The 27,359-nt window shown below is 37.9% G+C and overlaps 1 protein-coding gene across 1 annotated transcript in view; it reads right to left on the bottom strand.

Annotated features, from left to right (window-relative positions):
- The window catches only part of LOC143853916 (proline-rich receptor-like protein kinase PERK3), a 49,403-nt gene that overhangs the window by 10,215 nt on the left and 11,829 nt on the right, over positions 1-27,359 (bottom strand). Inside the window, exons 2-7 of the mRNA XM_077363610.1 lie at positions 17,752-18,666; positions 16,827-16,913; positions 16,629-16,699; positions 16,264-16,343; positions 13,271-13,418; positions 12,889-13,038 (exon numbers count right to left, since the gene is read on the bottom strand). Coding sequence (XP_077219725.1) covers positions 12,889-13,038; positions 13,271-13,418; positions 16,264-16,343; positions 16,629-16,699; positions 16,827-16,913; positions 17,752-18,666 — 1,451 coding nt within the window. The remainder of the gene's footprint in view (positions 1-12,888; positions 13,039-13,270; positions 13,419-16,263; positions 16,344-16,628; positions 16,700-16,826; positions 16,914-17,751; positions 18,667-27,359) is intronic.

The following is a 27,359-nucleotide window of genomic DNA, read 5'->3' as shown; positions in this document are numbered from 1 at the left end:
ATTCCTTTGAATATCTCCATGCTCATCGAGTTTGTTTCTAAACACCCATTTAGTCCCAATAACTGGGTGATCACTAGGCCTAGGAACTAACCTCCATACTTGGTTTCTCTCAAATTGGTTTAGTTCCTCATTCATAGCAATCATCCAAAATTCATCCTTTTCAGCTTCTTTTATGGACTTGGGTTCTATTTGGGAGATAAATGCCATGTTGGCACAAACATTCTTATAGTGAGATCTTGTCTTAACTCCTTGTGAGGTTTCACCTATGATTTGAGTAGAGGGGTGACTAGACATGATTCTACTATGTTTAGGAAGACTTTCTACTTCAAGTTCTTCTATAGGTTGACCTTCTAAATTAAGATTTTCTAAGGGTTGGACAATGGACTCTACTTGACTAAGAGGCTCTAGAAGATTGACACCATCATCATCTTCATTAATGACATTAGGAGGTTCAAATGACTCGTCAAATTTGACATGCACGGATTCTTCCACAATTTGAGTTCTTTTGTTATAGACTCTATAAGCTTTACTATGGGTTGAATAGCCTAAGAAGATACCTTCATCGGATTTTGAATCAAACTTATGCAAGGTGTCTTTCATGTTTAATATAAAACATTTACAACCAAAGACTTTGAAATAGCTAACTTTGGGGGGTGTTCCACTCCATAGTTCATAAGGTGTTTTGTTAAGGTGAGGTCTAATGAGCACTCTATTTAAAATATAGCAAGCCGAGTGAACGGCTTCCGCCCAAAAGTTTCTTGGAACATTGTGCTCATTTAACATAGTTCTAGCCATTTCAATAATAGATCTATTTTTCCTTTCAACTACCCCATTTTGTTGGGGAGTTCTTGGAGCCGAGAAATTGTGCTTGATTCCATTTTCATTGCAAAAGGTATCAAACTCAAAGTTCTCAAACTCGGTTCCATGATCACTTCTAATTTCATTTATGAAAACCCCTTGTTCATTTTGAATTCGCTTGCACAAGTTGACAAATTTCTTGAAGGTTTCATCTTTACTAGTTAAGAATAACACCCAAGTGAATCGAGAGTAGTCATCAACAATCACATATACATATCTACTTCCTCCTCTACTACTAGTCTTCATGGGACCAAATAGGTCCATATGAAGGAGTTGGAGTGGACAAGAGGTAGATAATACACTTATGGGTTTAAAAGAGTTTTTAGCATGTTTTCCATGAATGCAAGCACTACAAACTTTATCTCTAATGTATTTGAGTTTAGGTAACTCTCTCACAAGATTCTTAGAAGATAATCTTGAAATTAAATCCATATGAGCATGACCAAGTCTCCTATGCCATAACCAAGGGTTATCATCCATGGCGGAGAGACATTGGATGTTTTGATTTTCAAGGTCTTCTAATGCTAATGAATACATATTGCCATCTCTATATGCAACAAATTCAACTTCATTATTCTTGGAATTCAAAATTTTACATCTATCTTTTTCAAAAAGAACTTTGTGACCAAGATCACATAGTTGACTAATGCTTATTAAATTAAATGAAAGACCGTCAACGAGCAAAACATGTTCAACCTTAATGTCCTTAATTTTAATGGTACCTTCACCGAGGATTTTGCTTCTTGTATCATCCCCAAAGGTGACATTTCCTTGATGACTCATGGTGACAAAGGCGAACTTGCTTACATCTCCCGTCATGTGCCTTGAGCAACCGCTATCCAAAAACCATTTGTCCTTTGAGGGTTTTCCTTTCAAGCACACCTACAAGAATCAAAGCTCATGTTGAAGTTTTAGGTACCCACTTTTTCTTGGGTCCTTCAAGGTTAGCAACATCATAAAGCTCATTCTTTTTAACCCACATAAATTTTGTTGCTTTTGATTTCTTAACATTGCATGCAAACCTTAAGTGTCCTATTCTACCACAATAGTGACAAGTGGGAATAAAGGCACTAGTGTTAGCATGGATGTAGGAGAAATTTCCTATAGCTTTATTTTTGAATGAGGCTTTTCCTTTAGAAAAGGGTTGGTAACCAAGACCATTTTTTTTTAGAGAGACAAGCTTATTTTCAAGAATTTCATCTAGTTTATTTTTGCCACATGAGAATTTTTTAAATGTCAAATCAAGTTCTTTGCATTTCAAAATAAGTTTCTCATTTTCTTCTTTTAAGCTTTTGTTTTCAAAGATTAATTTGTCTACTTCTTCATTCAAAGCTTTGTTTTCCAAAAACAATTTTTCACTTGTATTGGTTTGCAAATCGAATTCCTTTTTCATGAACCCAAAATCCCTAGTGACATTTTGTAAGGACTTTTTCATTGTTTTGTTTTTGGCGAGTTGTAAATCCAAATTTTCATGAAGTTTTTCACAAGCAAAAATTAGTTCATCATTAGAGAATTCATGAGATATATCATCAACATCATTTACCTCGGATAAGGAGATGTCTTGTGTTACATCGGCGAGTCCCATGAAGCAAAGGTCATCTTCATCCTTTCCGTTGGATTCATTTCCGGATGAAGCACTCCCTTCATCCCAAGCCGCCGCACACAAAGCCTTTTTGCCATGTCTTCTATTCTTCCTATCCTTGTCATTGTTGTTGATGAGTGGGCAATTTGGCCGTATATGACCAACCTTGTTGCACTTATAGCATCTCATCTCCTCTTTGTTTGAGGGTCTATTTCTTCCTTGGCTAGAGTTGCCTCCTTTCTTGAATTTGAGAAATTTCTTGAATCTCTTGGTGAAGAGAGCAAGATCATCTTGTGTGTCTTCTTCACTCTCTTCCTCTTCACTCTCAACTCTTGCTTTGAAAGCTATTCCTTTCCTTTTTGTATCTTCCTTTTGTTTGTTTAAGGTTTCTCTTCCTTTTAAAATCATTTCATAAGTTGTTAAGGAACCTATTAAGTCTTCTAAGCCCATTTTTGATACGTCTTTTGCTTCTTCAATGGCGGTGACCTTGGGATCCCAATCTTTAGGTAAAGACCTAAGTATTTTGGTAACTAAGTCCTTGCTAGACAATTGTTTACCTAAGGATCTCAACCCATTTGTTATGTTTGTGAACCTAGTATGCATTTCGGCAATGGTTTCATTTGGGTCCATCATGAATAGCTCATACTCTCTAAAGAGAAGATTCATCTTGGACTCTTTCACTTGATTTGTCCCTTCATGAGCTACCTCTAGCATATCCCAAATCTCCTTAGCGGTTTCAAGAGTAGAAACTCGATTGAACTCCTCGGGAGATAAGGCACAAATCAAGGCATTCATTGCTTTTGCATTGATAGTGGATTCTCTTCTTTCATTTTCATCCCATAGTTCCATATCAACACTAGGTTCATTATATCCATTTTGGATACTTCTCCAAACATCAAAATCCAAAGATTTTAAAAACACTCTCATTCTAGCTTTCCAATATGGATAGTTTGAGCCATTGAAGAAGGGAGGTCTAGTGGTGGATTGCCCCTCATTGCTATGAGAAAAGGTTGCCATTTGAATCTTTCCCTTGTAGGTTTTCAAAGAGAATTCCTATGTAAGAGCCTATGCTCTGATACCAAGTGAAATTCCACTTAGCAACCCAAGAGGGGGTGAATTGGGTTTCTTTTCAAATTTTAAGAATTTTGAAAACTTAGATTGCACTAGTTTTAGATTGAATAGGAAATCAAAAATAGTATTCAAAGCAATAGTGAAAACTTACCACACAAGAAGAGGTGAAGAGGCAAAGAAGCTTTGACACCAAGATTTTTATAGTGGTTCGGTCTTATCTCAAGACCTACTCCACTCTTCTCAAGTTACTCTCCTTGAGGATTCCACTATCTTCTCCAAGGAACTTAAATACGGCGTTCCTTCCGCCTTGTACAAATCGAGCTCTACGCTCCAAGGGTCTTCTACGGCGCCCTTTGTGCCAAATACAAAGAAGATGAAATGAAAAAGCTTGCTTGCCTCTAGATAGGCTAATTTAAGGTAAAGCTCACTCACTCTCACAAGAACAAGATTGAACAAGTGAAGGTCCTAAGGTCTCTCAAGAATAATCTAAGGTAAATGGCACAAGAGAGAGATGGAGAGTGAAGATCTTCAAGAGAAGGAGAACAAATGACTTTTTGTGCTCTTGAAATCTTTGTAATGTCCTTGGGTAGGAAACCCAAGAGTCCCTAGGTTCATATAAATAGAGGGGACAAGAAATCACAAAATATTCGCACCCCAACGGTCGTCTCGGACTCCGGGCTCGGAGCTCCGAGCGGCTATTTTTTGAACCTGGAACAATTCTCGGAGTTCCGAGAATTTTCTCGGAGTTCCGAGCTCGGAACTCCGAGAATATAGCAGATTTTCCTTATATTTTGCTGATTTTGTTTGGGCTTTTGGAACTTTGATTTTTCAAGATAAATGGAGTGTCATGAGGGTCCAACAATGTTGAGACACCACTATGAACATTCACAAACCCATTAAATTCTATCTAGGTTGATTTTAACTCTCCTTTGTGCCATAGACCTAGACTAAACATTGAGGACCATTTACATTCTAAATTTACTTGGTCTTCAATCTTGTTGGCACCTTGTAGAGGCTTTGACATGTCTTCACTCAACTCCATTGATGCTTGAGTTGATTTGCCATTCTTGTGCTTGAGTTCAACCTCGAGTTCAACCTTGAGTTCAACCTTGTCATGCACTCTTGAGGATGGTACACTGTGAACATTATAACTTTGCCAATGGAAATCATTAGTGTATAAAACCTTTAAAACAAATTTAGTTTGTTAATCATCAAAACAATTCAATAGGAGTACTTGTTGAACCCTTGGGCTAACAAAGATTTTCAAAAGTGTGAAATTTGTAGTATGGCAAAAATAACTAGAAAGCCTTTCAAAAGTGTTGAAAGAAATTCAGAATAATTAGAGTTAGTCCATACTGACATCTGTGAGTTAGATGGTATCTTAACCCGTAGTGGTAAAAGATACTTCATAACTTTCATAGATGATTTTTCTAAATTTTCAATCATTTATTTGATAAGACAAAAGAGTGATGCCTTGAAAATGTTTAAAGAATATTTGTTAGAAGTTGAAAACCAGTTTCACATGAAAATCAAGAGACTTAGAAGTGATAGAGGTGGTGAGTATGAATCACTAGAGTTTACTGATTTTGTGAAATCTCTAGAGATTATACATGAAACTACTGCTCCTTACTCCCCCGCCTCGAATGGGGTTGCAGAAAGGAAGAATAGAACATTAGTTGAACTTACAAATACTTTACTTCTAAGTTCAGGAGCTCCTTCTAACCTACGGGGTGAAGCAATTCTAACTTCTAACTATGTTCTTAATAGAATCCCAAACAATAAAAGTAAAGTGTCTCCACTTGAGTTATGGAAAAACAAGAAACTTAATGTAAGTTACTTTAGAGTATGGGGTTGTTTAGCCTATGTTAGACTTCCTGATCTTAAAAGACCAAAACTAAGAAGTAGAGACATATAATGTGTTTTTATGGGTTATTCTTTAAAAAGTAAAACATATAGGTTTCTTGACCTAAAAAATAATGTAATTGTTGAGTCAGTAGATGCTAAATTTTTTTAGGACAAATTTTCTTTTAAATTTACACATAGTGGGGGTACCAAAACTATTGTAAATAGTGGGGTTACTAAACATGGTTTAGATGAACACACTGAAATTGAACCAAGGCGAAGTAAGAGGGCTGGAATAGCCAAAGATTTTGGCCCTTACTTCTATGCCTTTACTTTAGAGGGAGATCCATCTTCATTAGAGGAAGCTTTATCCTCTTTGGATGCTGATTTTTGGAGAGAAGCCATCAATGATGAAATCTTTGATGTCTAACCAAACGGGGAAATTGGTAGACTTGCCTCCAAGATGTAAAACTATTGGTTGTAAATGGGTTCTTAGAAGAAAGCTAAAACCAGATGGAACCATAGATAAGTTTAAAGCAAGGCTTGTGGCCAAAGGCTTTAAACAGAAAGAGAACATAGATTTCTTTGAGACTTACACTCCAGTTACAAGAATCACATCTATCAGAGTCTTAATTGCAGTGGCAGCCATCCATAACCTTGTTATCCATCAAATGGATGTAAAGACTGCATTTCTAAATGGTAGTTTAGAAGAGATCTATATGGATCAATCTGATGGTTTTGTTGCCTTTGGTCAAGAAGACAAAGTGTGTAAATTGTTGAAATCACTTTATGGTCTTAAACAAGCTCCCAAACAATGGCATGAAAAGTTTGATAATGTTGTTATATCAAATGAATTTAAGATAAATGAAAGTGATAAATGCATTTATTATAAGTATTTTGATTCATGTTGTATTTCACTTGCTTGTATGTTGATGATCTTTTGATTTTTGGTTCTAACTTAGAATCAGTTAATAAAACCAAAAGCATGCTTATGTAAAACTTTGATATGAAAAATCTTGGTGAAGCAAATGTATCTTGGGAATCAAAATAACTAGATCTGAAAATGGTATTTCACTTGATCAATCCCATTATATTGAGAAAATAATTAAAAAGTATAAGTATTTTGATTGTAAACCTGTTTGTACTCCTTTTGATCCAAGTATTAGATTGTATTCTAATGATGGTGATAGTGTAAATAAAAAAGAGTATGTTAGTATCATTGGTAGTTTAAGATATGCTACAGATTGCACTAGACCTGATATTGCATATGCTATTGGTTTGCTATGTAGATATACTAGTTGTCCTAGTATAGAACATTGGAATGCTATATCACGTGTAATGAGATATCTTAAACGTACTATTACTAATGGGATTCATTTTCAGATATTTCCTACTGTCTTGGAAGGATTCAGCGATGCGGATTGGAATACTTTGTCAGAAGATTCCAAAGCTACCACGGGTTATGTATTTACTATTGGTGGTGGTGCAGTCTCTTGGAGATCCAAGAAACAAACTATAATTGCTCAATCTACTATGAAATCAGAACTAATTGCACTAACCTCTGCTTGTGAAGAAGCTACTTGGTTAAAGAATTTTTTATCTGACATACCTGTTTGATATAGACCTGTGTCTGCAGTTTTGATTCATTGTGACAGCATGGCAGCCATTGGAAGAGTACAAAACAAGTACTATAATTGAAAGTCGGGACAGATCCGAAGAAAGTACAGTACTGTGAGAGAGTTGATATCCAATGGTGCAGTCACGGTTGATTTTGTGAGATCAGGTGACAACTTAGCAGATCCCTTAATTAAAGCCTTATCAAGGAAGAAAATCTGAATTACATTGAGGGGGATGGGACTTAAGCCCATTAATGAGTAATTACCTATGATGGATACCCAATCTAGGGACTGGAGATGCCAAAAACTAGATTTTCAATGGGAAAAATGAGTCATAGTGTAATTGGTGGACGGTGCCATGATCATGCTAAATATGAGTTTAACTCGAAGTCCATCCCTATGGTGTAACCCAGCATGATATCCTGAAGCTTTGTGAAGTTGAGTATTGTACTCTTAATGAGATCTATAACTCATATGAGTGGAATGTCTAGGCTACAGGAGTTTTCTTGATAGACTCACCTACGTATTTGCTAGGAAGTGAGCCGCTTCCAAAGAGAATGTGGGCTTAATTCTCTTCTGCTTACATGAACCTGGGATGTGCACAGGGCCATAATGTGCAAGCTTGGAAGAACCAATAGAACACTTTAGCTTCATGCGTGTGATGTATTTCTTTCTAGCCCTCAAGGATTGTAGTTCAAGACATAGCCACTTCAACTCCTGGCAGTTAGAGTACACTTACACTAAATAAAGGTTCAAGACATAGTCACCTTTATTATGTGTGTTGCTTCGCCGGTTGCCCAACACAAGTTATATTTTATTTTAAAATATTTTCTTTTAAAATAAGTGGGGAATTATTTCTATTTTAATACAAAAATAGCCCTTGTTGGTATTTTACAAAGTTCTTTTGTTTATAAAAGGAAGCCACTTTGGTTTTGGAAAATGGTTTGCGCACTTCCTTCACAAAAGCAAATAGTCCCGTATTGGAAAGTGGAGAAAATCTTCATGTGGTTATATAGCTTTTCACTTCTTTAGCTTTGTGAATGAGAAGAGGAGAAAATGGGCCTACACGCATGAGCCACCAAGTGGACCCGATGGGCTTTGGCTATATCACACGCGCGCCGCCCAGCCCGGCTCGGCTCGGCCGACCACGCGTGTGAGTCAAGGTTTTCCTTCCCCTACATTTTAATTTTGTTTATGTCCGTTTAACTTCCCTTTACCTTCGCCGTTATTGTTTAGGTAAGCCGGTGTACCTGGGTAAGCCGGCTTACTTGAACGTCAATTAACTGGGTAAATGACGCCGTAGTTATTTTACGAATAACTGGGTAAATAACTACACCGTTCCTAAGCGTTGTGACTGTTAGGGATGCGACCTTTCGCATCTGTAAAGTTTTTTGAACGACTCTTTTCTTAAAGGGCATCTTTACTCCATTAAAGGGTGTGTTAAACGGATATGTTTTGGTTTATAAAAGAGGATGTTCTCTGTGGTTTTCATACACAACAACAGAACGAAAAACTATTGTTTTCTTCATGGTTTTCTCAGCTTACTCTAAACAGAGATTTCTTTCTTCTTCTTTTATTTTACGTATTTTGTTGGGCTACTGGAGTGTTCGGGTGGTTCGAATCTCCTTGATCGTGCAGTTCTTAGAGATCGACGGTGCGTCGGGCTGTTGTTTCCTGGGGGTGATTGTGGCCAGGAATCTGCTGCATCGGAATTTGTTTCCGCAGAGGCGCAAATTCACCTTAAAGAGAGCGACATAGTCCGTGCCTCATCTCGCCGCATCGGAAAAGGTTTTACTAACACTGTTTGTTTGTTGTTTCTGTTCCTCAACAGAAATCTGGTAAGCTGTATTATTCCCTAAATCCACAACAGTTTTGAGGGAGACAAGGGTCCCATTTCAATGCAGAACATCGTAACGTGAATGGGGCTGATCCCTCACAAGAATCAAGAAAGATTCACTCAATTTACTTACGTAAATTCGAGTTAAAAAGGGCCCATGTTGCTGTTCACATCATTGTTCAAGTGACTGTGTTCATATCACTGCTTATGTCAATGTTCGTGTTCTCTTTCACATCAATAATTCATAGGGTTAGAGTTAGGAATTGAAGTTGGTTTATTTATGTTTGAAGTCCGTATTAGGATTGATAGCATTAAAAAGAGTCCTTATTTTAGCAAGTATATTACGTTCCTACGATCTTTTTTTATTAGAAGTGCAGTCTAATTAGACCTCTAATTGGATAACCACAAAGAAAGAAGTATACATTTAATTGGGACTACGGTTTTAAGCATTTATTTTGACATACTCGAATAGGAGAAAAAAGTAAGGGTTTTTTCAGTGATTTAATATATTTTGAAGAAATTAGACTTAAAATTAATATATTTTGATAGCTGATTCATTATTTTGGTTCATTATCATATAAAAGGTGAGTTGCTATAATTTTTAAGCAGTAATTTACTTTTTAGCTGATTCAACATTTGAATTGTAATGTGGATATTTGAATCCAAGGGCCACCCATCGACTCTTGGATCGTATATCAGTTATAAGCTACATTATTTGCTGAAAGAGAATCAATAGCATATTTTTTTTCTATATTATTTGGTATCACAGCTAAGATAGCTCTGAAAAAGCCCTCATGTCCTGATTATAGGGAAGAGCTTCCGGAAAACAAGAATCTTGAGAAGATTAAGAAATTAATTCAAGGAGGAGAGTTAATTCTACAAGGAGAGAAGCAAAATCGAAGGAAGAATGAGATAATAGAGCAGTTCGTACAATACAACGTCATTCTCTCTCAATTTCTGGGCAACCAAGCAATACTGCACACTCCAAATTCATGAGAAAGAAGACTTGATTGCGTGCAAATGTAGAAGATGATGAATCCTATGAGGATTTGAATGAAGAATCCTATAAGATACGCCAATCAGTTTAATACAACATATTAATCCAAAAAGAGATTCATTTTGATGAATCCTATGAGGATTTGAATGAAGTATCCTACCAGTTATGCCTATCTTTTAAATACAACATATTAATCTGAGGAAAGATTCGTTTAATATCACAATCGGTAGAATTAGTGATGAAAAAATTGAGCTCGATAGAACACTACCAAAAGAAATTGTGCAAAGAAAACTGGCGTATGATCATTCGACGTTGGTGTAGATATATATGACAGATTGACGGCAGAAAAAGAAGAACAATTGGATGAGATGAATATTGAGATGTTATTCATCGGCTATCCAATCTTGGAGGAGTTTATTTATATACCACTATAGTTACCAACAAAGTATCCTCTTTATCCTCTTTTTAAATATCTTGTTTGGAAAAGATATGGAATCCTTAGATTCGTAGATCTTAGCTACAATATTTCTGTTGGCAAGCGATTATCTGTAGAAGATGATTACTTGAACTCGAGATCGTGTTCAGTTCAAGATGGAGACTGATGTAGTACAACTTCATAGCCAAATTTTGACACTGGATTGGATCCCAATTTTGGCACAGATGAGGCCTACTTCACTTCTAGGATAATGTGACACAGATGGGGCACATCCTTCCCAAGAATGAAGAAAGATTTACTAAAGTTATCTGAGTGAAATAGAATAAAAGGTCCATGTCACTATTAATGTCATTGTTCAAATTATTGTTTATGTTACTGTTCACTCTGCTGCTCATGTATTCACACGATAAGAGTTTAAGACTAAAGTAGATTTTATTTCCATTTGAAGTGAGTAGTTAGAAAGTTGTGTTAGGATTGTTAGTCGTTTAAAAGAGTCCTTAGTTTAGTAGGTCTGTTGTGTTTCTTTTAGCTTTTCTTTTTAATCATAAGTGCAGACTAAATAGAACTCTAATTGAACAACCATGCAGGGGGAAGTATATATGTAATTAGGGTTGCAGTTTTAAAAGTTTTTGTTTTTTTTGACATATTGGAATATGAGAAAGAAGTTGGAGATTCTTCAGCTCAGAATTGTTTTTTCTTATTCATGGGATTTTTTGGTAGAAATGAACTCCACATTTCAAAGATCTTTTGCTGCAGATTTCTGCTGGGTTTTCAAAGGGATTGATCAACGATTGTAATTAAACTAGGTTTAATATATTTTGACTGCAAATTTCATTATTTTGGTCTATTATAAACTAAAAGGTGAGTGACTATATTTTTTTAGCAGTGATTTACTTCTTAGTTGATTCAAGATTTGAATTATAAAGTGATATTTGAATTCAAGAGCTACTCATTGACTCTTGGATCGTATTTCTGTTATAAGATACATTATTTACTAAAAGAGCACCGGTGGTGGATCTCATTACATGCACACCGAGATTTTGCAAATTTTTGTAGAAGGAATAACTTCTACAAAAGATTTCAAGCATAATTTCTTTGGGTTTGGACTCTCAACATGAAAGTCACGGGGAAGAATATTAGTATTGTGTTAATGAGCTTTAATTGACTTAGTATTGGTTTTTCCTTGGTAGAAGTGTGTAATTTCTGAGTTTTAACTCAAAACTTTAGTTTTAGTTGATGGGTTTAGGGCAGTTACTAGCTTATATCTTTAATTTATTTTGAATGATTGATGTTTTTCTTTACAGATGAAGGGATAGAGCGATGGGGAACCCATATGAATTCCGTAGTTTATTTTTCTTGTTATCTTCTGGAATTTCCACTTAATTATCTTTTTATTCTTCAATTTTTTGAGTTAAAAAACTAAGAGAAATTCTGCTGCCTCTCTAGAATTTGATTACTCCAACGTGTGCTGGCTTCCTCCTAAGTACTATGTTTCATGAGAGTAGAGATCAGGAAATTTCCAGATGGTAATGAGGTTCTCTGAGATATTTACTGAGGTGAGTGAGTAACAGACGTAAGACCATCCTCGTGCAACATTTTAAGAAATTTGTCTATAATTTCTGTAATATGGTCCTCGGGGAAATAATTTCTTGAGCAAGCTCTTCTGCTTAACTAATTCTACAAATCAATTACGTTTTATGTTCTTTTTACATGCAGTCATGTTTTCTCCTTCTTGTCAATAAGCATAAGACTCGGGTTTAAAAAAGAACTTGGAAGATCGTTACAAACTTACAATAAACATATTCAAGGAGAGCTTCTTGACACACACACACATACACAGAGAGAGAGAGAGAGAGAGAGAGAGAGAGAGAGAGACTTACGAGACCATCTAAATGGTATTTGTACTTATTAGACCATATAAATGTTATTTGTGTGCTTTTAATTTGTCCTTCTCCATGTCAAGTAGGCAGCTTTGCTAAACATAATGCCAAGAAACATTAACAATTGCTAAAGGAATTTATCACATTAATAAGGATCTAAATGTTTATTTGAATTTATCTAGCTATGGATTTTTTTTAAAATTTTTTTTTTATCAATGTTACCCGTTTTGCTAGGTATGCTAGGAGAAAACAAGCAACCTCAAGGTTGAAATGGAGAGTACTGCCAATCTAACTTCTTTATAAGCCAAAGAGCACCAATACGATTTACAGGAAAATTTGCGGATATCATCCAAACAGTGCAAATACAAGAATTTAACCCAAACAACATACATATTTAAAATTCGGTCAATCTAAAATCACTGATTTTAAAATCTGTAAATTTGAAACTTTCAGCAAACGCAAAATCGGAATTTTCTTTACATTGAAACCTACGATAAGGTTAGGATTACAAAAATTAGAAATTTCCAAATACAACTAAAGACAAAATAGTGAAGTGTTCCTAGTGTCAAAATCAGTGTCAACGAGTAAAACATTAGAAATTTCCACGTACAACTAAACACAAAATAGTTAGTATTCCTAATGTTAAAAGCAGTGTCAAAGTGTAACTTTTTTGCAACTCACTGGACCAATAAAAGCAATTCCTTATGCGTCGAGCGAAAGGTTTAACTATGCTACAATCACTATTGGAGCAATCACTCTAATATCATACCTGGCTCATCTTCGGTCGACTTCGAGAAGACGCCCTCACACAAGCAGCTGCACAATCAACAACTCGTGTCATGTCATTGACATCGTAGTTTGCCTCCAATCGTGGATCAACAAGCACGTGGTAGTTGTGAGCTTCCATTAAAGGTTTCGCCTGCAATGCCAGACAACTAATCTTTCAATTTTCCATGACACATATACCTACTAGATCTGGTAGGAAATGGGAGACAGAACACAAACAAAAGTAGGAATAGGCGATTTTAAGACCCACAGTGTCTTGAGATTTCAGGATTCATGGGTAGGAATGGTATTGTAAGTGAAGATTTATGCAGCTCAATATTCAAGACATGTAAGGAAAGGGAGAATCGGTGATGTACAATACTAACCCACTCTACCAAGCTATACACCCCAGAGGACTGAGTCCTCATAACAGCTTGGCGTCCAGTAATCAGCTCCAGAACCATGACTCCAAAAGCGAAAACATCTGATCTTTCAGTGAATTTCTGGGTCAAAAAACATTCTGGATCTAAGTACCTGTCATTAGAAATCACATTAATAAAGAAAATAAAAATGTATGGATGATTAAAGCAAGAAAAATCACATTAATAGAGTAAAGAAAAATATATGGATGATTAAAGCAAGAAACGGATTGTTTTAATTGGATATTTGAAAATGATTCTGTTTTCCATGAATTTGCAGATCCAAAAAATATTCCGGATCTAAGTTACCTGTCATTAGGAAACACATTAATAGAGAAAAGCAAAAGGTATGGATGCTTAAATTAAGAAATGGAGTTTGTCATTGGATATTTGAAAACGATTCCCTTTCTCATGTCTGACTCTTTTTTTTTTAAATGGCAATAATTATATATAGCAAATTTAGGAGGCCGAGATGGACCACCCATATCTACAATAGGAAGCAAGAAAGAAACAGGAACGAAGAAAAAACAAAATACAGAGAAAACCCCTTTTCAGGGAGGAAGGTGGTCGAACCACAGAATAGAACCACCTGAGACACCACGCTTAGCTAGCGCATCCGCCTTATCATTTGCCGATCTTCTAACATGTTGAAAGCCGATAGCGGACCCCGCAGTTAAGTCCTCAATCTCATCAAAAATGGAAAGAAATCTCCACGGAGGAGCCACCCCACCTTTCAGCCAACGAATCACATTTAACGAATCTCCCTCAACAATGGTCTGATCCATCAACCTTCTATCAATATTCAAAATGCCAAAATGTGCCGCCCTCACTCCCGCATCTGAGGAATCAGACACACCAATAGAGCCGTAGTATGCCCACATAACATCCCCCTTATCATTGTGACAAACCCCTCCCACTCCTGCCGGACCCGGATTGCCGGAACTCGCACCATCGAAATTAACCTTATACATGTTTTGAGCAGGGGGCTTCCACCTATGCAAAATAAGATCTCTGCACTCAACACTAAAGCACACCTCCCGCCAACCTTCCCAAAGATCAAAAGCCGATACAAACCGAAAGGATGGGAGGCATCTCACCCAAGATATAACCAAGGTGATGATCTTCAAGTAAATCCAATGAGGATTCATGGCTTTCCCCTCAAAGACTCTAGAGTTCCTCTCCTTCCATATAGACCACCACGTAGCAAGTAAACAAAAATTCCACAAGGTTTTTCCTTTTTCCTTCCAAGGAACCCCTCCCCATTGGTGCAATAGCGACGGAATAGATTTTGGAAAAACCCAACAAATCCCAAATCTCATGAAGATGAATTGCCATATGAGCCTAGTGAACGAACAATGCATAAACAAGTGATCCACAGATTCCCCATCATGCAGACATAGTGGGCAATGATCAATAAGCCACATACCACGGTTTCTCAGAAAATTAATAGTTTGTATTCTATCACGACAAACCGCCCAACCAAAGATACAAACTCTAGGTGGGCAATGAAATTTCCATACCTTTGCCGAACATGAAGGGTTAGAAATGGGCATAATACTTTTATAGAAAGATTTAACCGAGAAAGTCCCAGAAGGTTCCTCAATCCAAAGCCTTTTATCCTCCCCATTCCTTTTAATGTAACAACCCTCAAGAAGGGCCCGCAGGCTAGAGACCAAATCCACCTCCCACTCAAAAAATGATCTTCTAAACCCAGGGTTCCACACAAGAACACCCTCATTCCACTCAAAGCAATCGCTAACAAAGGCCTCCCTATTTGAAGCCATATTGAATAATCTCGGAAATCGACACTTAAAGGACACATCCCCACACCACACATCCTGCCAGAAAGATATTCTATCACCCCTATACACTCTAAATCTAACCTTTAACTTGAAAAGAGAAGATATTTTTAGAATGTCTCTCCAAACCGACAACCCTTTTTTTGCAAACAAGTCCAAGGATTCCCATCTCCCCATATCACATCCATACTTACTTCTAATGACCTTGACCCACCAACGATCATTCTCATGTCTGACTCTCTTCAATAACATTTAAAAAACTGGTAGTTTACTTTTAATCAAACACTTCAGTACATGTACTCCGGAATAACACAACTTGAATTAGAAACAAAAAAAAATGACACTAGCTAGGTCTGTCCATTACTCTAATTTGACCACATCAGTTCTATATCAATGCAATTGGAGTTCTTGACCAGAAATGAGTCCAAACCAGGATAACAATAGAGTATAGCCTTTTATGAAAATGCAGGAGTTAGAAACAAAATTCACACCAGCTAGGTCTCCCTAGTTCAACTCAGACGATCTATAAACCAATGCAATTGGATTTTTTTCACCTGAAATCAGTCCACACAAGAAAAATAATCATGCTATTGAAAATGAGATAATTATAACCAAAATCACACCACCTGGGTGATGGGGACTACCAAACAAGAAGAAAAATAAATAATGGGGGTCCATCTATCCACCAAAAGTTCTTGTTTCTTTTCTTTTAATTACTGGGTTTCATAGGTGTAGATTTGTCTTAAGTTAATTAATTAATTGTTGATTTCAGTTAGGAGACTTGACGTTCACAAGTCCAAGTCCTAATAGGATTTAAGTTTCAGTTCTAATAGGAGTTTCATTAGCTGTTTGAGTTTTAATAGGATTGGAGTTCAAGTTTTAGTGTCTTTTAGTTCCTTATAATACCTAAATGGAGTGTAAACATTTTCAAGAGCTTGCAAGCCAGAACCATTTGGATTGATCTCAGTAGATTCCTAGAGACCCCCAATGGTGAGTTGTTTTGGTAACCGTACCCTTATTCCTATTTACTATTCTATTATTTCTTTGATCTTCTCATATATTACAGATTTCTCTCCAATCTTAATATTTCTTAGATCTTCTCAGTTAGTACACCCAATGAAAAGTGTAAGATTTTCATGAAAATGAAATGGGTTATCTTACCCGAAAGTTCCCATTACTCGAGTGACTTCAATGTAGGTGTTGTCATCAGGAAAGATCTTTGCAAGGCCAAAATCAGCAATCTGCATAATGACTTCAGTTCATTAGATGAACCGTAGAAATAAAAGTTTAGGAATGAGAAACTATAATAGTGCCTTTACTTTGTCATTGAATGGTCAATGCAACAAGCAGGTTTGAGTAATGCTTGGAAAAGGATTGATTTTTTAATGTACTTAAAGCTACTTCTTCATGAACATGAACATAAGAAATTTCAAGATAAGACTGTTTCATGAAAAACCGGTAAACCAGATCAGCATGCTAGATCATTACAATATATTCTACCAAACAAGCAAAGATGTGCATCCTACCTTCGCTTCACAGTTAAGATCAAGAAGAACATTGTCTGACTTGATATCACGATGAATAATCTTAGGATGGCCTACAAATTAAAAATATCAGTAAGAACAAGGAACAATGCCTTGACACATTTCAATGAAGAAGTTCAATTACAGTTTATAAATAAATAGATATCAATACAAGAAAATAGCTAGAAAGGGAGAGCTTACAGTCCTCATGTAAATATGCCAGTCCTTTTGCAGAACCCAAAGCAACTTTTACTCTTGAGGACCATTCCATCGTTGTTATCCCACTCCCTACAAGATCCAAGTTCAAAACCAGAGCTTGAAACCCCATTGACCAGTTCAATTGGTTCATCAAGCCTTATTTACCAAAAGCAACAAGAAACAGAATAGGGAGGACAAACTAAAAATAAAAATTAAAGTGGTATAGTACACTAAGTGGAAGATTTCATGCAATCATAGATCAATATATATTTTCAACCATCAGTTTATCAAAGATCAGAAAGAAATTGATTGAGTATTATAAAAAAAAATATGAATGAGTGGTCTCTCTGGGATCGGGGTTTGTGAGAGGAATTGTTGTTGAGAAATCTGAAACTAGAAAGGAATTTTGGAATTCCTATGGAACCATAATAGTCTAAATGTAACCATAGTATAAAATAGGGTCAGTTGACTTGTTCCAATTCATTGGTCTCGAAAGACTAAATATCTCTGTTGTACTGGATAGCTTTCCCCCTAAGGCATCCATGGGCGTTGCCCTGTTCCCCAATCAGATGTTTGGATGTGAGCTATACTCCGCGAGGAGCCACACGGGCGTATGGCCTTGCCTTGCCATTTGACCTCTCTTCCCGTGTGACTAGGAATGGGCAGAAAGCCCAAAAACAGAGAAAGTAGAAGGAAGGGAAGCTCCGGGCGGAGCAGGCTACCATGAGACAAAAGATCTTCTTTCTAAAGAGATTCGATTCGGAACTATTATATGTCCAAGGTCCAATATTGAAATCATTTCAGAGGTTTTCCCTTATTTTGTCCGCGGAACATAAATTAGTAGACTTGTGAATCTCAGTAGAGTACGAGAACTCAAGAGCTTGGATTATATCATAAGCATTTTAAGCACAAGAAATAAAAGTCTTACCATGCAAATGGAACTTGAGTGTGTTGTTAGGAACAAACTCATAAACAAGAATCCTCCGTTCTTCAGCGATGCAGTATCCAACCAATGAAACAAGATGTTTGTGATGTACCCGGCTAATAATCTCAACCTCTGCTTGAAATTCACGATCACCTTGTCCGCTGCCGGCTTTTAGCTGCTTGATTGCCACTTGAATACCATTTGCCAACGTTCCTTTATGGACAGACCCAAAACCACCTTGCCCGAGTAGGTTGGCGGCCGAGAACTCATTGGTCACTTTGGCTAATTCCTCGTAGCTGAACAAGGTGACCCTCGAGAAACTCAAGGCAGTGCCAATACTAGATGGTGATGGCTGCAATTGGTTGTCTGACCTTGCACGGTTGGGACGTGAACGCCGGGAACGGTCTGCTGGCGGTGGCAATAGAGAAGGGGCATGGGAAGGCTGTGATGGATATGGGAAAGCCGGTGCTGAATTCCAACGTAATGGTTGGCTCATAGTTTCGACTTCGAACACACGGCGTTCATTTGATGGGAACACATCTTCTTTCTCACCTGAACTGGTGAAAGTGGAGATGGTATCAGTTGCTGTGTGATAGGTGGTCGAATCTTCATTGCTGCTTCTGAGGGTTACTTGTTGTGGTGGGATCGGGCGTGGTGGTAGTTTAGAAGTGAATGAGGTGGCGTCTGAGGAACTGGAGGTGGAGGTGGTGGGGGTGGTATATTCGGGTAACCATGGTGGTGGTGAATTCGTTGGTTGCGGCCGTGGATGAACAACATGGGAGGGCTTTGAAATGAATGACAATGGCGGTATTGGGTGAAGGGTGCTTAGTTTGGAGGTTTCGTCGAACTCATGGTGTGTGTCTGTGGATGCTAGTGATGAGGGAGGAGCGATGTGGTGCCCGTTTTGAGACTGTTCGTCTGGCGAACCAAGAGACACAAGAGCAAGAAAAAAAATTAGAACAATATGAAGAAGCTTCAATGACCTCTAGTATTTACAGTCAATAATAACTCAATTATTCAAGCAACCTGGAGATGATCATGAAAACTAGGAAAGTATAATAGTATGTTTTTCCCAAAAAAAACCAAGAAAAATTAGTGTAAAGTGATAAAACCGTTTTTTCCCTCAAACGACAGTTAATAATGTGTTTGGTCCACTCGAAGTCTGTAATGGCACTGAATTTTGCCCCCTTTTTTTGGAAATTCACTCTCTCATCTCTCTCTATACGATGGCCTACTACCTCTGAAGTTTCTCACTCTGAAATTCTTGCCCCGAAAGGGCAAAAACCCTGCAAAACCCTTGTCGTGAGATGAAAAAATTCCCGCCCAAAAATGATTATTTTGTCGTTAGTTTAAAGAGCCTTAGCAGAACACAGCCAAACCAAGAAGTGCAACTGATCTATTGGGTTGAAGAACTGAAAGAGCCCTTGCTATGAGAAGAAATAGTCATGTTAAGAACTTCTGGTTTTCAGGAAATTGTCTATAAATAAGATAAAAAAGAAACAGCAGAAGAAATCTTTGGATTCGGCTGCATTCTTCCTCCTCTTGATTCACATATTCCCCTCGATCATTTCTTCTCCAAATAGGCCCCAAAAAATTTCTAGAGCTGATAGTTCTCTAAGTTTTCGTCTCATATACTTGTAACTAGAGTACGGAATCTCAAAAGTTCATAGGGCTCTAATTGTAGGATGATTGTAATTGGAGTATTCTAATCATAATACTAGAATCTCAGTCACATAATTTTGGGATCTTCATGGGTTTGCTCCCCGGTGATGAGCGTTCGAGTCCCCCCTTGTTTACCCGATGCGCGTGGACTCCGGGTGCCTGTGTGCATCCCTTGGGGATAGTCCCGCCCTACAAAGTGGGGTGGAGATACCCTATGGCAACAAAAATTGAAAAAATAACTTTGGGATCTTTTATAAGATTTAATTTATAAAAAATAGGGGTGCAACCCACCCGACCCAACCCGTGGAGTCCTTTTTTCCAACCTGACCTGACCTGATTTCCAACTTGCAAGGTTCAACCCAACCCGACCCTTTTTCAAACCCGGCCCGGCCCGAGTTCAACCTGACCCATCCGAGTTTTTAAGCTTACAAAAACCAAATTTCATAAAAATTGTCAGGTTTTACCCACGTTCAACCTGACCCATCTGAGTTCAACTGACTTGTCTTTTTTTTTTTTTTTCGGGTTGAACCCAACCCGAGTTGCACCCCTAATAAAAATAGTAAATGGATTTCTACATGTGGAAATTAATGTGCATCCATACAACGCCATTAAATCATAAAGCTTAAAAAATTTACTAATAAACCCTTTCAGGTAGAATTAAATTTATCCATAAATAGCCCAGCAACTTTTCCTCCCTTTCCGATGTGGGATCTCACAATCCACATCGATCTCTTAAGGCTCAGCCTCGCTCGCACACCGTATTGAGGGAGGTGCCACGACCCGACGCCACGGTGCAAATATTGTCCAGTTATGGGTGTCCTACTCGCCCCGATTTTATTTTCTAGTAGCACTATCGTGCCCAACCCACCCGGTAGGGCCCCGCTCCTTGGAGATGCTAAAAACGCATCTATACAGTTGAGGGAGGGTGTCCACATATACAGGCAAACAACTTTTCCTCCCTTTCCGACATGGGATCTCACACATACTCAGTTGCCTAGATACACATCTCTATTTCAGAACACTCTCTCTTAAATTGTGCCATCATGTCCCTGGTTGTGGGCTAGTCCTAATTCTACTTTTGAAGCAAATTCATCTCAAATGCCAAGATATAGCAATTGGCCATCTAATCATCTTGATGACATGTATAATAACTGTATTTTCTTCTAGAGGGACAGAAGTGTCAGGGAGATGAAGCATGATGGTATTGACTCAGCCAATGGCTAAAATGATAATTAATTTTATCTAATAGTTTGCAGCATAGTTTGGACTAGAAACTCAATTGTCATCCATCATCTTGAATAATGGGTGGAAGATGTATTTGTACATGTAAACTGAAGCTATAAATGTATATCCATCCACAGACAGTGCATCATTCATAATATTAACCATTGGATTTGGGTTTTAGTCTACAATAGCCTTCTACTCATATGCATACCTTTTACTTAAAAGTTAAAGGGAAAATTATTAAAAAAATGTGAAAAGTTGCTGAAATTATGAATCAAGGGCAAGGTTCTCAAAATCATGAGAAAGGGATGTCAGGTACGGTCAGGAGGTGTTTCAGGACAAGAATACCCTTCTCTTTCTTTTCCCTCCGCCTTTTAGGAATGGATCCCAATGCACTTCACCAACCCTTTTCATCTCTTTTATCTTCTTCTTCCCCAAGCCACTGTCATTTCCAAACGGTAAAACTCCATTGACATTGCCATTGCCATTGCCATTAGAAAAAAAAACTCTATTGGCTCTCTTTATTTTGCTTTGGGTAATAAACCCTCAGAAAGCACGTCTCTCTCCACTGCCAAACCTTTTCACCTTTCTTTTATCTTCTTCTTCCCTCACGCCGGAATGTAACATCCCTCGCCGGAAAGCACGTCCCGAATGTGAAGGAGTTTGTAACAAAACTACTGGAATCCTATCAGACGTCCGAAGGGGACGTTCGGACGTCCGATGGTTTCCTTCAGACTCCCGAATGTGTAGGAGTTTTTAACGAAACTATTGGAATCCTATTGGAAGTCCGAAGAACTTCTTCGGACGTCCAAAAGTCAAAATTCGCATCCCATTAAATAGTGGGTCCTAGGTTTAAATTAGTGGTTCCAATATCAAAATAGTGGCCCAAGGACAAAATAGTGGTTCCAAGGTCAAAAATAGTGGTTCCTATGTTCAAAATAGTGGTTTCGTGTTCAAAATAGTGGTTCCAACGTCTAAACTGGTTCTTCCAATATCAAAATTGTGGTTCCAACACAAGAGTTATAGTGGTTCCAAGGTCTAAAATAGTGGTACCACCATACAAATATATTATCACTGTCCAATACATGTACACCACCGGCCAAATAGTGGCTACAAGGTCTGGTGCAGAAATAATTCATCCAACTCTGTACTCTTTAGTTATGTACAGGCTCATAGAATTAAATAGTCTATTTTCAAAAAGCATCATCACCATACATAGGTCATCATCATTTCGATTGTCATATAACAAGATTTGATATAGATCCATGACATATAAACATTTTATAGACAATGAGACGTTGGTTCCTGTGGTCCCAATTTTTTGGTGAATTAGAGACTGAAATTCTGAAAATTTTATATGGCAATTCATAATTAAACACATTTTCGTCCCGCCAATATATTGGAATGATACTTCGTCCTTCAAGTAGCCATCAATGTGTAAGATAAAAGAAGCCCTTCATTCCACCATTTTCGCAAACCCTATAGGGATAAGAACCACTATTAAACTTTCTGAACCATTTCTTATAAACTATGAACCACCATTTAGAATGTTATAACCACTTTAGAATGTTAGAACCACTATTAATAAGCTATAAACAACTATTACACTCTCGGAACCACTATTTAGTGGTCCGACGTATAAATAGTGGTTCCAAGTGTTTAAATAGTGATTATGAGTATTTAAACCACCATTGATACACTGATGATCACTTTTAGAACCAATGAAATACTATTAGAATGTATAAACCAATATTTAATCTATTGGAACCACTAAATTGTGGTTCCGAGGTCTAAATAAAGGTTCCAAGTGTAAACATGGGTGTTCTGAGTGTTTAAATAGTGCATCTGATTTTTTGATAACGTTTAGAACCATTGAAATACTATTACAATGTATGAACCCACTATTTACACTCTTGGAACCATAATTTAATGGTTCAGAGGTCTAAATAATGGTTCCAAGTGTATAAATAGATATTCTGAGTGTTTAAATAGTGCCTCTTACCGATTAGATAGGGTCATGAGTGAAATACACACTCAGAACAACTATGTATACTCTAGGAACCACTATTGATTGGTTTTGAGGAATAAATAGTGGTGTTGGGGTATAGATAGTGGTTCCGAGGTTTAAAAACTGGTTGTGAGCCCTTTTAATTAATGGTTCTGATTGTATAGATAGGAGTTCTATTCAGGTTTTCCTCCAGAGAGAGAGAGAGGTCAAAACAAACAAAGAGGGCACTGTAAAGAAGATGAAAATAAACCATATCACTGTAAACAGAAAAAAAGTGCAAAGAACATATAAAACCTAAGCAAATGGAGGACAATTGACCTACTAGAGCATAGGTTTATTACCCAAAGCAAAATAAACAAAACCAATTGAGTTTTTTTTCTAATGGCAATGGCAATGGCACTTGAGTTTTACCGTTTGGAAATAACAGTAGCTTGGGGAAGAAGAAGATAAAAAGGTGAAAAGGGTTGGTGAAGTGCATTGGGTTCCGTTCCTAAAAGGTGGAGGGAAAAGAAAGAGAAGGGTATTCGTGTCCTAAAACAACTCCTGACCGTACCGGACACCCCTTTCTCATGATTTTGAGAACTTGGCCCTTGATTCATAATTTCAGCAAATGTTCACATTTTTTTAATAATTTTCCCAAAGTTAAATTGCCCAATTTCAAACAAAAGTTTCATTAGGCAATTTTTTTATTTCTAAAAGGGAAATGATTTTAACACTAATGTTTTTATACGTAGTGTAAGCATAATGTTGTCTTGTTCATAATTGGCATTGTCAGAGCTTTTTGGGAACTGTGATGTGTTCCACCCTTTGTCGTTATTTCCGCTTGTGTCCCACTTCCATAATTCCAATTGTATCCCATATGTAAGGGTATTTCTGTCATTTGTCGTTATTTCCACCTTTTGATCCACACATAAGCATTACTCTTTTACCATTAAGCCCTTTGTTGATATCTAACATCTGCCTCTATGAGAAATTATTTGAGGGTAAAATCGTAATCTACATACGAAAAGTACCGACACGGGTACATGTCTATGACAATTACGGCAAAAAACTACCAAGAAGAGGCAAAGGCATATGACAATGACGAAAGAACTAATTTATATTACTCATGCAGGACATTTGCAAAATATTGATGGATTCCGGGCACCTGAAGAGGAACAACAATTATGGAAACCCCTATCGATTGGAAGGCTAGGATCAACCTATGGAAATGGCTTGACGGGCCCAACCGATTGATGTTATGTTCCATCACATGGACGGTTTAGATCAACCTATAACCCTCTATAGATCGGACGGTTCGGATCAACCTATGAAAATTGTTTTTGGGGCACAACCTATGTAGGAAGTGGCCCATCCAAAAGGAATTTATTTTCTTTTTATCTGGGATTCACACGTCAGCATTACTCTTTTATCATTAACCCCTTTGCTGCTATCTAACATCTATCTCTATGAGAAATTATTTCAGGGTAAAATCGTAAGCTACATACAAAAAGTACCGACACAGGGTACGGACCATACCGTACATTTTAATAGAGTGAGGAGTGTGATCATCAAAATACGGTGCATAGTGCCATTATAAAATATGGTAGTGAGGACATTAGCAGTATATATAATTTCAAACCGTTGTTGTTACTTGGATGTTCCCACGCAGGTCGGGTTAAGCTTTTTCCCAAATCGGGTTGGGTTGGGTTGGGAAAAATCAACCCCAATTGGAAATCGGGTTGGGTCTGGTTGGGCTGTCGGGCAACCCGGCTCGACCCGAAACCCAAATTTGGGTTCCATCTAAAGAAGTTCTTTATATTTGTGTTTTTCTTTTTCAACATTGAAATAGTCTCCACAGTCCACAATGGATGGTTTGGATAATCCTATGGTGCGGGCCATACCGTACTTGAATAAAGTGAGGAGTGTGATCATCAAAATATAGTAGTGCGGATAATATTTCCCTTTGTTAATTGTTAGTCCCTGTTTGGTTTGGATTTTGAGAACCGATTGTGAGTTAAAAACTGATTATTGGTGACTCACTATTGGTTCTCAAAATCCAAAAGAACCCGGCTTGAGTTGAGGTGGTCAACAATTGGTACCATATCAAATCGGGTCAGCCCGACCCAACCCAACCCGAATTGGGTTGGGTTGACACCCAAGTTGCACCCCTAACGATGACGAAAAAACTACTTTTCCTTATTCACTATGTGTGGGTCAAATTACAGAAATGTTGATATTACGAATGCATGACATCTGTAAAAATATTGACGAATTCTGGGCACCTTAAGAGGAACAACAAGCATGGAAACCTCTATAGATTGGAGGGCTAGGATCAGCCTATGGAAATAATTTTACGGGCACAACCTATTAATGTTGTGTTCCATCACATGGACGGTTTAGATCAACCTATGATGTGGTATGTACAATTTTAAATGGATAGACGTGCATCGTACGTGCATTTTTACTAGTCTTAACAAAAGCAATTGCGGATGGAAAGGGCGCAACCATTATCTTTATTAGGTAGCACCGTTGCAGCTCTGGGACATTGCTAGCACAAGGCCTAGGACCATACGACCAACCTCTGATTTGGGTTCAATACTTGCCCAGGCCAAGAACCCCCCCACACCACCCCCCAATAATGACCTCGGAGTGATTCAAACCAGCGACCTTCTCTGATACCACTTGTAGGATCATAGCGCTACCAACCTTACCAAAATCAATTGCTGATGCAAAAGGGCGCAACCATTATCTCTATTAAGTAGCACCATCGCGGCGCCGGGGCATTGCCTAGGACCACAAGGTCAACATCTGATCTGGGTCTAGTACATGCCCAGTCCGACACGGGATTTTTCATTTCTTCCCGAAACGATTGAAGGCTTTTCTCTTTAGTTTCTTTCCATTTCTCTCTCCTCTCTCCATCTCATTTTCTCTCCCTTTACACAGGCCATTTTTGCTAGGAATTTGATCGCAATGTCAACACGAGAATTGTTTAGAAAAATATGAATATTATATCCGGTCCATTCTCAACAACCAATAGCGAGTGTCACTGCTAATTTGGGTATACTTCTCATCCGCCAATTGTGATCTAACTGCCAATCTAGGCCATCGGGATGTCCGATATAAGATCTGTGAAAGACATCGGGTTCCTTTCGACATCACAAATAAATTACATAGTTGATTTCCACATATTCCATCTAGGACCATTTGACATTTATCTTCCCGACAATGGCTTCGTTATTTGTTCCATATTATACTGGCTACGATCCTATAGTGATTATGAGGATGCATGTCGACAATGGATCGACCCTCTGGAGGCATATCATGAGTACCACAATTATGATCACTGAGTGACCCTTCGCCTAGTAAGAAGCACTGTGAGCCAAAGCGCCAAATTGTGGATACACATGGTGATGGAGCGTCATCACTTCGGCGGGTCTCTATTTTGTTGATGGGAGGAGGTCTATGACAAGTTTCTGAGAGCATATGCGCCATTGGCTTATCGTCGTTATCAGCAGAGATTCATACGTGAAGAAGCAGCTCGTCGTGAATTAAAACCATAGCTCGCCATGAACGAGAACCCACATTCTGTTGTGAACAAGAAGAGGAATTTGTGGCGGGAATGAAATGGTAGATTTTCTCCTAAGTCAGTTTTATCTGCGGAGGAGTTTCTTAGCTACTTCCTCCCCAGTACCACCTCAAGATGAGGTTAGTTCTCAGGAAGGCGAAGAGGAAGGTTCTAACACTATTAATGAGCCACATGATGAGTCAGGTGCTATTTGGTGGGACTGTTATCGACGCTGAGCCCGAGCCTATGTCAAACATTATTCAGTCATATCCTCTAGCACAGGCGAGAGAACAAATATAGAGCCAGAGAGTACAATGACTGATGAAGCATCGCCAATGTGTGGAGAGCTGGAGCATTCTATTAAGATTGTTGATTCCACATCAGGGCAAGAGCATCGTGCCAGTGTTGAGTATGCCGTAGAGGTTGAGACAGAGGATTTCAACACCACTGAGTTGATTCGGTACCAGCGAATGCCTTTATTACTAATTTCATGGAGCCTAATTAGATGATTTTATTGGTGATTTGTTTTTGGGGGCTTCTCATGGGTTAGTGCCTCCCACAATTATCGCACCAGTTGATGAGTACGTTGCTATCATCCCGGCCAGTTTACTTCTCAGGAGAGGTTTCAATTCTGATGGTTCTACATATGCGATTTCAGCTCTTTGCCAATATTGATTTCAAGCTACTTTCACAGATGTCATGAACATTATATAGCGTGAGTGGCTTCAACGGATTACGACTCCTAGTATTAGAGTGGATCATTTACATATGCTTGACTACTACTAGGATGAGGCTAGCAGGGAACACAAGGACGAGTTCTTTTCAAGATGGGAAGAATGATGGGGTTCGTAAGAACCCGTGGGGCGCAATAAGCGCCAGAAGACTTTTAGAGATTTTATTTCCATGTTATTTTGTTTTCATGTAATTTAGATTTAGGGATTTTATTTTTCATGTTATTGCATATATATATATATATATATATATATATATGCAACAAGAAAAGAAGAAGAAAATGGGAGCAAAGCTCAACCCAATTGATATTTCATCAATTATATAAGTTAATCAACATCCAAAAATCCCCTCTAAAGATGGTTTCTAACTCTTTAAATAAAAGAAAACCAAAGCAAATTCGTTCAAGATCCTCCACTAGCTAGCTTAGGAACTAACATA

This window comes from Tasmannia lanceolata, unplaced genomic scaffold (assembly GCF_043159265.1).
Source record: "Tasmannia lanceolata isolate RefF3 unplaced genomic scaffold, GAP_Taslan_0.1 ptg000003l, whole genome shotgun sequence".
Classification (NCBI taxonomy): domain Eukaryota; kingdom Viridiplantae; phylum Streptophyta; class Magnoliopsida; order Canellales; family Winteraceae; genus Tasmannia; species Tasmannia lanceolata.
This window is presented reverse-complemented; position numbering and strand designations above follow the sequence as displayed.